At 37.2% G+C, this 13,152-nt stretch overlaps 1 protein-coding gene and 1 pseudogene across 19 annotated transcripts in view; both read right to left on the bottom strand.

Moving 5' to 3' along the window:
* Nucleotides 1-13,152, bottom strand: part of Rbp6_3 (RNA-binding protein Musashi homolog Rbp6) — a 436,335-nt gene that overhangs the window by 43,519 nt on the left and 379,664 nt on the right. For all 19 annotated transcript variants that reach the window (XR_008470744.1, XM_054228378.1, XM_054228379.1 and 16 more), the window contains one exon: nucleotides 9,881-9,929. Coding sequence is in view for 18 of the 19 variants with exons in the window: in XM_054228378.1 (XP_054084353.1) it covers nucleotides 9,881-9,929 (49 nt within the window). In the remaining variant the exon portion in view is untranslated. The remainder of the gene's footprint in view (nucleotides 1-9,880; nucleotides 9,930-13,152) is intronic.
* Nucleotides 5,709-5,889, bottom strand: LOC114803928 (small nucleolar RNA U3; annotated as a pseudogene).

Below are 13,152 nucleotides of genomic sequence, written 5' to 3'. Positions count from 1 at the left end.
AGTCCAGTGTGTACATTTGGTGCACCTGTAGTTGAAAGACCGCGTTGACATTTCTTTCTTAACTGAGTCTAAGGCATAAATGCATAAATAATTCCTCATTCAGCCGTAATTTCGCAAATTACTTTCCTGCCGATTGCCGCATAGGTGACTGAGTGGAACGACTGTTATTAATGCCGCCTCATCGATATTTTTCTTGCCTTGTTGCAGCTGTTAAGGTTAAATGTCATTTTGACAGAATATTCATTCATTTTCATTTAACAAACAAACAATGAGTGAACTAAACTATAATACAGAGTGTATATGTATAACGGTGAGACCGGTGAATTGCTTTAGTCTTTCGCTTGTCTGCCCGTTCGTTCGTGCCCTACATATGACTAGTGGAATTTAAATAACTTGACTGTAGTCAGTCGCCTTACTTTTTGAGGTGACTGCTATGTAGAATATTTTTTTCTGAATTTGCTACTAGAAAATTCAGAAATCTGAAACGTGTATTCACTTCAAGGAAAAATCAAAGATTACATATTTCATTTATATTCCATTTCAACCGACGAAGCTGAGTTTGAGTCTGACAATATGCCTTTATGCCGCGATGTCTGAATTTGGTATCCCCGCAAAACTAATACGGCTGTGTAAGTTGACGTTGAGCAACACCAAAAGCTCCGTCAGGATCGGGAAGGACCTCTCCGAGCCGTTCGATACCAAACGAGGTTTCAGACAAGGTGACTCGCTATCGTGCGACTTCTTTAACTTGATGCTGGAGAAAATTATAAGAGCTGCAGAGCTAAATAGAGATGGTACAATCTTCTACAAGAGTGTACAGCTCCTGGCGTTCGCCGATGATATTGATATCATCGGAAACAACACCCGCGCCGTTAGTTCTGCTTTTTCCCGCCTGGATAAGGAAGCGAAGCGAATGGGTCTGGTGGTGAACGAGGACAAGACGAAATATCTCCTGTCATCAAACAAACAGTCAGCGCATTCGCGTCTTGGCTCCCACGTCACTGTTGACAGTCATAACTTTGAAGTTGTAGATAATTTCGTATACCTAGGAACCAACATTAACACCGATAATAATGTCAGCCTAGAAATCCAACGCAGAATCACTCTTGCCAACAGGTGCTACTATGGACTGAGTAGGCAATTGAAAAGTAAAGTCCTCTCTCGACGAACAAAAACTAAACTCTACAAGTCCCTCATCATTCCCGTCCTACTTTATGGTGCAGAAGCGTGGACGGTGTCAACATCCGATGAGACGGCACTAGGAGTTTTCGAGAGAAAGGTTTTGCGGAAGATTTACGGTCCCTTAAACATTGGCAACGGCGAATACCGCAGAAGATGGAATGATGAGCTGTATGTGTTGTTCGACGACATAGACATAGTCCAGCGAATAAAAAAACAGCGGCTACGCTGGCTGGGTCATGTTGTTCGAATGGATGAAAGTGCCCCAGCTCTGAAAGTTTTCGATGCAGTACCCGCTGGTGGAAGCCGAGGAAGAGGGAGACCTCCACTCCGGTGGAAGGACCAGGTGGAGAAGGACCTGTCTTCACTTGGTATTACCAATTGGCGCCAAACCGCCAAAAGGAGAGATGCGTGGCGCACTGTTGTGGACTCGGCTATAACCGCGTAAGCGGTTTCTACGCCAGTTAAGAAGAAGAAGAATATGCGTGACAATATATTTGTGTATGGTCTATATAACGAAATAATTTAAAGTAATTTTTCAACGGTAATGAGTCAGACTACATTTTATATTTGATGACAATTTTAATTTCTTCTCATTTAATTTATTATTTCATATTACACATAGATTGTGATAAATGACTTTTATAACCTATCAGTCTATAATACTTCTCCAAGAAACACAAATATTTCGCATATAAAACAGATACTTATATACTACATATTAAAGACTACGGAAAACCACTTGATGTTTTAAGGAAGCTCGACAGACGGGTCTCTTCTTATTCCTAGATTTCAACCGACCAACATAGAAACTGCAGATTTATTTGAAATTCAAATGTCGGAACATACTCCGTCGTGTTGAAGTGCTTTAAACCTTATCATAGGATGATGAAACCGATTGGCTTAAGTCAGTAAGAATAGGGGGAGAGAGAAAGAATGTAGCGCTCATTTAATTTGTTTGTATTACCTAATTGGGTAGCATAGGTGTGATTTACTCTGCGACCCTGTATCAAGCCACCCATTCAGATATTATATATGTATATATATATATTTTTCTCCTCAGTAATTGCACACTATCGATCGAAATGTGTCAGTAGTAATACACAAAATGGCAGTAAGCGCAGAATGAGTAGTTAACGAGCGAGTGGGCAATTGCTAATAATCAAAGTGTATAAAAATACGCAAAGCAAATGGCAAGAAAGTGCGAGAGTATGGGAAGGCGTTCGAGGTAACCGATTTACCTTAAGTATTTCATTCATAAATCATGAGATTGTGCCCCAGGCAATTCTCTCAACCTTGCGACAACCGCACAACCCCCATCCAAAATAACAGCTATAGGCGATTCATTCATTCGGCATTGTAACGGCACTGCAATGCAACGAACAATAACAACTATATGGACAGAAAAAAGAATCGCTTTTGAAGGCAGTAAATATTAAATTGAGCCGGAGATGGCTGCGTTCTGCGAAAAATGAGAAATGCGGCGGTGTGGAGGCAGAAAGCAGGAGGTGAACATCGAATATGCAAGCCTGTCGCTTCCTGTTTGCCCTCCTGTGTAGCGGCAGTGCGCCAGCGAGCAGTAAAATAATATAGACGTGCACATCGGCTTCTGAATGTGCTGTGTGTGGTGTCAAGGACACTTCATATTAAAATTGAAAATTTTGTTTTCCGCTGCAATGAATCCCAGCGAATATCGGCGCTCCGATTGGAACGGGAGACGGTTATGAGTTGCCACTGAATGCTTACAAATTACCATACACATACATACATATACATATATATAATAATGCAGTAAAAGATAACAACTTCGCATTTATACCATATATAAAATGTAGGAACTTTCACATTTCACCAGTCGCATGTACCACTGTAGTCTGGTCTGTATGTCCTGCGGGAATTTTTACACATGTGCGAAACTGTTGCCAACAACTGCAAACATTTGCAGTAGCAAGCAATCGCACAGAAGCGTTGTTGACAAAACTTTCACATGTGCCACAGCAACAGCAACAACCAACAGCAATGAAGGTAACAAAAATTGCGATAATAAAATGTGATCAAAATCACCGGCGCTTTGTGTGTGTGCGAGAGAGCTGTCGGCTTACTGGGTGTTGGATGGTGTTGCCAGCGTCAATTAAATTTATTCTAGTAAAACTCGGTCGCTGTACACACACATACAAATGTATGTGCATACAATAAAATTGTACTTGTACATAGAGGGAATCACTCAGTGGCACAATACGAGAGGAAACTGAAAATCCCAACTTTTAAATGATTTAATTTTTTAACGTGATTGAATGTGGAGAAAGCTGCGAAAACAACAACACAAAAAGAAATTTAGCGTGAGGCAAGCAAAATGATAAACGGGGTAGTTAGAAAGTGGTTAAAAAGTAGATGGCGTAATCGGGAAGTTTTGATTTAATTAGAACCTTCAATTAAATTTTTTTAAATCAATTTAACATTATTTTTAAAACGAAAACTAATCTTATTCAGTTTGTTTTAAATAGAAATTTTTTGCGCAAATTATCAACACAAGTCTATCGAAGGCAGTGGTACGGAGGTTGAGAAAATAATCATCAACCAGTTGAATGGCGCGCTCCTCTCTATCTCATCTTTATCGCCTTCCGAAAGGCGTTCGATTCATCATCATTCAATCGGGAATGCTTTAGTCAGTAGAAGGTGCCCCCTCAAAAAAATATAATTCACAAGAACATTATACTCTGAGGCGGGTTGTCACATTTTGTACAAAAAAGAGCTCAGAATTCGTATAAAAGTAAAGGAGGGCATTCATCAAGGCTGCGTTCTGTCACCGTTTCTGTTTAATATCGATGCTCGAAGACCTAACTATGCAGACGACATATGCTTCATGACACACACATTTACTGTGAAAGTAGGTCTCAAAATTCACTTCGGCAAAACTAAAAAAATACAAATGAAATGCCGAAATGAAATTTTTGGCGGTATGTCTATAATATCTGCAAACGGACCCTCAATGTGGTCTGGAGCTCCTCCATCATTACGCGTCGAATCAAAACAAAAACAATTCCAACGTTAAGTTCACCCTTCAATATGGTTGCGAAATATGGAATCTCGCAGCCTCTGACATCAAAAAGCTGCAAGTTTTTCACAAACCGGTGCTTTTGAAACATTTGCAGTATTTTCTGACCCTTCACTGTCTCTAACACGGACACGGTCACTCACAAGCCAAACACGCCTATGGGCCGAAATGCGCAAAAGAAAGGGGTTTGGCTTGGACATGTTCTGCGAAGAGATCCTGATCAAAATTAAACAAATACAAATAATATGAAAAAGTAAATTTTTTTATTTAGTTTCTTTCCTAATAAAATGTAGCCTGGACTCCTTTAGCTAGTTCTAATGAATGAGTATTGAAATAAATAATTCGTCAAAGTCATTTGAACGAGTACAAACAAATAAATATAAAATATTTATAACTTAATAAAATAACCATTGAAATAAAAGCAGTACTAACATTTCATAAGTTTTCATCAATATTTAAAGAAGTTTTAATTTTATTAAAAAAATTGAAACATACATATTAAAATGAACCAATTCAAAATAAATGAGCAAAACTTCAATTATATAGTTTAAGAGCTTTTTCATTTGAACTATTTAATATAATATTAATTAATTACTCAAAAAAAAAAAAAAAAATATTGATCAGGCGCTATGCCCCCCTCCCCAAGAATGCTTGGTTGATACCAAATATTTTCCATAGTATTTGGGTTAGAGCAACAAAATTTTTATAACATACCTTACACAATTTGCCTCAAAATAAGCTATAAAAGGGCACAATACGCCATACGCTACAAACACCAATTTTTGTGTGGTGCTTAATTAATTATTATTATTTTTAATTATTGTTCACTTTGGGAAAAAGAATTGTTTTATCTGTGGATGTGTTTGCATAAAATTGCAGAAAATGTGGGAAGGCATCGAAAAACATTTTTCAATTTTCTTCGAAATAAATAAGCTTATGAAAAGAATTTCAAATGTGGCAATAATCATCGATGTAAAAAGCAAGTGGGCGGTGAATACTCAGAGAAGCTTCAAATTATCATGACTCCTCCGTCAAAAAGGAGAAAAAAAATGTGCGTGGATTCCCTACGCGCGGAAGAAGTTATACTTCTTAGTGATATTCCAAGAAATGTATGAAAGAAAACTAGCGAGAGGGAAAGGATAAAAATATGGTGGAGTGACCAACACTTTCTTAAATTCACATTTTATAAATTTATTATGCACATTTTATAAAGCAAAGTCCAAATCAATTATCATTTCTGGGTTCTGACGGATTGATATCTATAATATTTACAATTGGATTATGGTAACTAAAATACGATATGAAATGTCTTACATCTATTTTATCTATATTTCTCGCGAATACCGCATCAATAGTCGTACCCCCTTTTGTCGTAGGATCATTTCTTCCATTGATCATTTCTAATGAAAATTACTCTCTGAGGAATGCCAGTAATGGTTCAGCTTCTGGCAATGAGAAATTTACATTGAAATCTCCCGCAAGGAGTACCGACATCATTTCTAATATGCCACAAGACAAAATTAGAAATGAAGTTCATAAACCTCACGCTGTCAGATAAAACGATATACCTCCTCATCGCGGGTGCTAATACTTTCGATTTGCAAAGAAAGTAAATGAACACTGACTACAGAAATGATCCTGTGAAGTATAGTCTTAACTTTTCAACGGCCAACGCAGAGTATTTAAACCAAAAGTAGTTGAGAATTCGAAGAAATGAAAGAAAAATAATGCGCAAGCATACATATGCGTAGACATTTGAATATGTCACCAATAAAAAATTTAAACATTGCTCTACAAAAACAAGAAATTCTCAAATACAGTGGTCGGCACTGCATAACACAATTGTGCTGACTCAAGTCACACGTACGCTTACGCTCTATCGTTTAGCCCTGCGCGAAATGCTTACTTTTATGAATGTCGTTTTATGTTATGTATTATATTTATGGTTTCCAGCTATTTAAAGACAGAAAAGTTAATGCTATTGTGATCTAATATATTTGTTTAAATAATAAAATAACTAAAATGAATAAATGAGTACAAAAATTCATGTTTTATGAAAATATTGAAAACATTCTAAAAATGGATGGTTACAGAGTTCTCACTGGGTATCCTTTATTTCATGCTCACCTACACAGTCAGAATTCCTCTCGTGCCGACCACTGCTCAAATAGCATAAGCATGGCAAGCGCTTTAAGTTCTCTGCTTTACTCTCATTCACTCTCTCTCTCTCTCGCGTTAGTTGTTCAACGCTATTCCCTCTCCACTGAAGCGTTAAACAATTATCGCAACCTTTTCCGATGTCATATAAGAAGTATAACTTCAAAAATAATATTAAAGTGATCAAATCAACTACTAAAAGGTTGGTTAAGGGAGCTGAACATTTCAAAAGGCACACGTTTAACACTTTAAGCAGTGGCATCATCCTATATTTTCAGATGAGAATACATTTATTTATGAAAGCCCAAATGAGAAAAGTTTTTATTTCTAAGAAATGAAGTTAAGGGACGCTATCCTGATGACACAATTTTCGTTTGCAAATTTTTGTACTTTTTTGGTTTTTAGTTCATTAAAATTTTATAAAGAATCGTATTGTGACCCTTTATAGCTTATTTTAAGGCAAATTGTCTACAGTATGTATATTTTGCAGCTCTAACCCAAATACTATGGAAAATATTTGCTATCAACCAAGCGTGCTTGGGGGACGCTATCCTAATGATGCGCGGTGTATATTCTTCCTTAAGCGCCAAAACGTTTTTATTATAGGAATGCCGAATGTGCATAAGAAGCAGTATTTAATTAACACTGGCGAGTCCATTTGATGGGTGGCGCACACATTGCAATGCGAGACATTATAAGCAAAATGAAACTTTCACACGGATGATTTGACAGTCTATTTGACAGTCTTCGCATTATCCGTTTGGATCTCCTGCACGTGGCAGGTGAAACCGTAGAGGCAGAAGTTAATAACCGTTATTGCTGGGTTTAGGAGCGTTCCGTTATTTACTCTGCATCTATATATTTCGTAACAAGTAAGTGCATAAATCACGGAAAGTATAAAGTGTTTCTTCCGAATAAATTGCGTGAAACAATGAAACATTATTTTTGTGATGATTTTGTACACAAATGTTGGAAAGCACGAGAAAGCAATAAAGTAGCAATGAATTGATACCGATATCAAAAGAAATATATATAGCTGGGCATTTGGGAAGGGTTTGGACAAAAAGTATATAAATGGCCGAAATTGTATAAATATTGATTCCGTTACTACTCCGCTGGGCTAATTGCCTAGGTCAAACATGAAGCGTTCAAGTATGTACCTTTAAATATTTTATGACCGAGTAGGTGAAGTAATGGGTGTTGACGTGAGTGGAATGTATTAACGCTGCAGTTAAAGACTAATTTCATTTAAAGCATAAAATCTTTATGGTGGCTTCATTGACTGCACATGAGGCCTTTACATAATTTCTAACAATTGTCATCCAAAGAATTCAAAGAAAACTTAGACCTTGTTAATTTGTTTAATAAAATAAAATACGTTTATAACACCAGTGAAATGTTCCAAAACAATCAGCAGAGACAAGAAAAAACGTGGCTGGCTACAGTGAAGATGAGTTTAATTTTCATTGGATCTTGGCTTAAAAATAACTTTCACTATTTTTTTCATGTGCACAACTTAAGAAAAAGTATCTTCTTCCTAAATGTAGTGCGCTGGTATAGAAGCAAATTCAACATTAACAGTTTGCGGTTGAGAAAAGGTAAATAATGAAAAAAGAAAAAAGAAACGATGTCGAAAAGTGCAGCTGCTTTCGCCGTCGCCGTCAGCTTAAAATGTATAAAATGCACACATCGCATAAATACATTTGCACTATTTACATAAGCCAACGCGGCCGTCATTAAAGCGCCTAGAAAAGCAGCCCAGCTGGCATGCTCCCAAGTTGAGATTTGCAATTATTTGCACGTGGTCTAAAAAATTTAACAAACTCAGCACCTGACCGTGGTCACAAGCCCATCATTACGAACACCGGCTACCCGCCACACAGCGCTAAGCATCAGGCCAAACACTAGGCACTAGGCGCTAGGCACCGGAGGGCTACAAACTGTACTGAAGAAAATTGTAAAGAGTGCAAATTAAAGTGGGTTTAAAAAGGTAACAGAGCGTGTAAAAAGTACACAGGCATGAAAAGAAAATGGTGTTTGCAATGCGTGCGTTTGTGACTTCGTGGTGGCTCTGAATGGAACGGTGGTGAATTAAATTGCCTCATTCGGGCAACTTACTCACATTTATCAACTCTGCTGTCGTGCTGAGGTCAAACATTTATATATATAACCAGTCCTGGAAATGTAGTTATGTATATTTGTAACTTGATTTAAAGTAATTTTAATATTTAAAGAAGTTACCTTTTATACTGATCCATCTAGGAAACTATTGCCAAAATAAGTTCGCGTAGTTCCCTATTTTTTAATTTTGAAAGAAATTAGCGAAGTCTGGTCATTTAACCTTTCAAACAAATTTGCTTGAAAATAAAGAAAAGATCTGCTCACAAAGAACTTGAGTGATCCATTCTTAACAAGTAACAAGCAGAGGTAAACAGACAGCACTTAAGAATGCCTTTCGCGCGCTTCGCTCAACTTATAGTCAATAAATCGGTCTTCTGAGCGTGCTATTCGGATGGATAATATTCAACCGATAGACCAAGTCCAAGAAGCAGTGAAGAAAATATAGCAGCCGTAGCTGAGAGTGTACACGAACACCGTGGAGTCGATTCGGCGCCGCTAACAGCAACTCGGACTGTTATCGCGCCATGATAACTCGTGATCTCGGCGACATTTGGTTTTAACAAGACGCATCAATGAATGGATTTATTGAGAGAACACCTCGATGAGGAGATAAATTCACGTTTTGGGGCGGTCGATTGGCTACTAAGAGCGTGTGATATCACACCGTTAGACTGTTTCCTGTAGGGATCTGTAAAGTCTAAAGTCTATGCCGACAACCCCACCTCCCGTAAAACATCACGCTTGTCATTCGCCAGTTACCGGTCGAAATGTTCGAACGGATGAACCATCTGAGACGTAACCGCGGTCAATATTTAAAAGAGATCATTATTAAAAAATATCCCAAATAATATTTTTTCGAATGATAATAAACATTCCCCATTAAATGTGAATTTTCTGTGTTTTTTCTTTAGAAAAGTAGGGAATTTCGAAATGGATCATTCTTTAGCTAGAGAAAATGAGTTTATGCTTATGGATTGTAAATATTTCGAGTATATTACAATTAAAAAAGCTATATTAAAACACCCCTCGTATGGTATCTTTAATCCTTATTAAAATCCAGATTTTTACTGTAACTATTATTTTTTAGGAGCTTACATACATATGTAAATGACTCACCTAAGTTTTAAATTCCAGATTCATCACGTGCAGATGAGTTTTAGAAAAATACCTATATCCAGAAACTTGAAATTTGGTTTTCTCCCAAAAACTCAAGTAACAAAATTTTAAAATAATCGATCAGTCGAAGTTATGGATTAATTATTCTAGAAATGTAGATTATAAATTAACCTGGAGGAATGTCAATGGAGCTTCTTAGTGCTTTATTTAGTAACTTGGTTTCAACAGCAGGTTGTTTTTACAAGTACTTACCTCGGTGCCGATTGGTCTGCTTATCGAACATTAGCATAGCGTCTTCAATCTGCAATTAATATAAGAAAAGTGTTGAAGGACATGAAATATAACTATCACTTATGCGGAAAACAATTACAGCTAATTTCTTACAAGTTTACTAAAAAGGAATATGTAATAATTAAGAGATGCCGTGCTACATTAAGTGCTAAGAAGCGGGACTTTAGAACTTCGACGGGAAAAATGCGAATTGCCATTAGCGATGTTCATGCTCGCGAAGTTGAGTTTCATTAAGTTTTGTCACTTTACAGTAAACTATTATGTCTCAATTAAAATAAAATAAAAGTTGCCTCTGCTGCGGCTCGGTTGATTCGCTGGCGGTCAAATGTATGTTTGTGAGAGCTTATAGAGATGTTCGTGTGAACACCTCCTGGGGGAGTGTTGATTAGTTCGACGATTAAGGAGACGCAGCTCAGTTGATCAGGAGGAGTTGAGAACGGGTGACTGCTGATAGCTTATGAAGCCACGACAGTCTAGCAGATGCTGTGGGAAATAGGAAAGTAGACTAGCGCCCTGATTGTAAATAGACGGGGATGATTTGCTCCCCAAATGGTTGGCAATTCTAAGCGAAACCAACGCAGTGTGTATTTTACAGGATGGTACGCTATGAATAACCGTTTTGTTTCGTCAGGGATTGTCAGCTACTTATCATAGGAATTGAGGCTTTAGTTTATTGTGTTACACGGAAATTTAAAATTTAGGCTGAGATCTTAACAGGTATTTTCTCGAACTCTGACTTGATGCATATTGATTAGTAGTACCGCATATATACGTAATTGTACATGGATCAAGTTGAAGTGCACCAGCGGGTGCTCTATGTGTGCACCCTGTTTGCAATGAAACTCTGACCAATGTCATAACCATGAGACCATTAAGGAGCTTGATAGTGGAAAATTCGCTGCTTTACTGGCTTACATGGCGCACATTTTGTTGCAAAATCTCGTTCACTTGTTCTTGTTTGGTATATGAACACGCCTCGTGTTCGTTGTCAACAAGTTCAGCAGCTGCGAAAACTTTTCCCATTATCCCAAATAACTGATAATACCTCAACTTGGTCGGCAAAAGAAACAAAAATAACCAGCTATCAGCTTTTTGGGAAGCATGAGCCATTGAATACACTTTTAGCTCGGACTCGTGCCCGTTGGCTGCCGTTGCTTAATTCTGTAGTTCAGCGCAGCTGTCAGTTGTCTTCTCTTTAATTAGTGATACTCTCTTTTCGTTACAACCATTTTTAGTTTAAACAAGTAAGTAAGGAAAGGCTAAGTTCGGGTGCAACCGAACATTTCATATTCTCGCAATTTATTGATGTGATTTTATTTAGATAACACACAATTGACCCATATATTCGGCATAAAGTTCAATAGAATAACAAAAATCATCATATGAGGGCAATATTTTTAGAAGTGAAGCCACAGTATTTGTGTAAAATTTTATTCCACTATCTTCATCGGGTTTTAATGAATACATTATAAAGTGAAGGAATCATGAGGAATTCTAAATCCGATTTCTCCCATTTTTTATCCGTGTTATCAGGGTGTCAAGAAAATATTATATACCAAAATAACCTTTGTATGGGAGGTGGGCGTGGTTATTATCCGCCCATTTCATGGTGTATGGTGGGGTACGTAAGGGAACCGACTGCAGAAAGTTTGGTATACATAGCGTTATTGGTTTGCGAGATATATACAAAAAATCAAAAAAATTACGTCCAAATATGGCCCTTACTAGGACCATCCTTTGTACCAAATTTTACTTTTATAGCTTTATTTATGGCTTAGTTATGACACCTTATGTGTTTTCGGTTTCGCCATTTTGTGGGCGTGGCAATGGTCCGATTTCGCCCAATTTCAATACCAATCTCAGGGTGCCAAGGAATTTATGTACCAAGCTTCGTTAAGATATCTTAATTTTTACCCAAGTTATAAGTTACACGGACGGACGGACAGACGGGCAGACAGACATCCGGATTTCAACTCGTCTCGTCATCCTGACCATTTTGGTATATATAACTCTATATCTGACTCGTTTAGTTTTATGACTTACAAACAACCGTTATGTGAACAAAACTACTAACTATAATACTCTCTTAGCAATTTTTGGTATATAGAAGAATTCATTGCCTCTTTACTATGTAGCGCATATAGAATATTGTATCAGCTCTGGTAGATCGATTAGTTTGTGATTTCGTCCCCTCAATATAACAATAGCGTATGTGCTCATACGCCATTATTTTTTATTGCTTATTTAGAATCTCCATCATTGATTCTATGTCTGGTTAAAATTCTACTTCCACAAAGTGGGTCAAAATGTCATTGGAAAAAATGGTGTATAATTTCATGTTCAAAAATTTCCTTCATTTCTGATTTGACAAAAACTTTAAACTCTATTTTCTCAAAACCCAAAAAAAATTATACGCTATTGTTATATTGAGGGGACGATTTCATTCGAACTAAAAGTGTGTTCTTGAAATAATTCCATATAGCTATATTCATTATATTATCACATAGATATTATTAATTTTTGCCGCACAGTCAATGTTTGAACTAGGTCCACTAGCGGGTTACTCTGCTACAGCGGAGGTCGTATAAGCGCACACATATATATATGTATATACTAAATAGATATATAACTTATTGGCGATGTGTACTTAAGAAAAGTTTTCGTAATTGCATGAAAATTGATTAGTGAATTAATCATATTGATGGCGAATATTTCCGCGCTGCAAACACTGAAACTCACTCAAAAACTTGGTCGCGGAACTGTTATATTGATACTAAATGGACAGCAGCTTGTTGGCTGGTTAACTCCTCGGTGGCATTGATGGCAAATTGGTAGAATGGCGATTATGAAAAAGTTTTTGCTTCGAGTGAGTTAATAGTAGTTAAGCTAACGAAATGAAAGGAAAAACTGTGAACTGAGGGAATGTTTTTAATAGAGTCGAAAGTTTTCAAAATCAAAGTGGTTTAAGTTAGAAATGGAACTTCACTTTGTTGCTGTGTATCAAAGCATATTGCCCTTTAAAGGGTTCTGATCAATGACTCAAAGCTTGTGCACCAAGATATATAGAGATCTCAACCATTGGAATCTCAGTACAATATGTCTTGTCTTGAAGAAAACCCTGGGAAAGATCATAGGATATGAAATCGACTCCTACCATCTCTTTGTCGGTCACTGCTTTTGACAGCCCGATAAGGGATCGTGTATATGCAGCAGAATCAAGTACTTCAATGATT

This window comes from Zeugodacus cucurbitae, chromosome 4 (assembly GCF_028554725.1).
Source record: "Zeugodacus cucurbitae isolate PBARC_wt_2022May chromosome 4, idZeuCucr1.2, whole genome shotgun sequence".
In the NCBI taxonomy this organism is placed as follows: Eukaryota; Metazoa; Arthropoda; class Insecta; order Diptera; family Tephritidae; genus Zeugodacus; species Zeugodacus cucurbitae.
The sequence above is the reverse complement of the archived record's forward strand: the minus strand, read 5'-3'. Positions and strand labels throughout refer to the sequence as shown.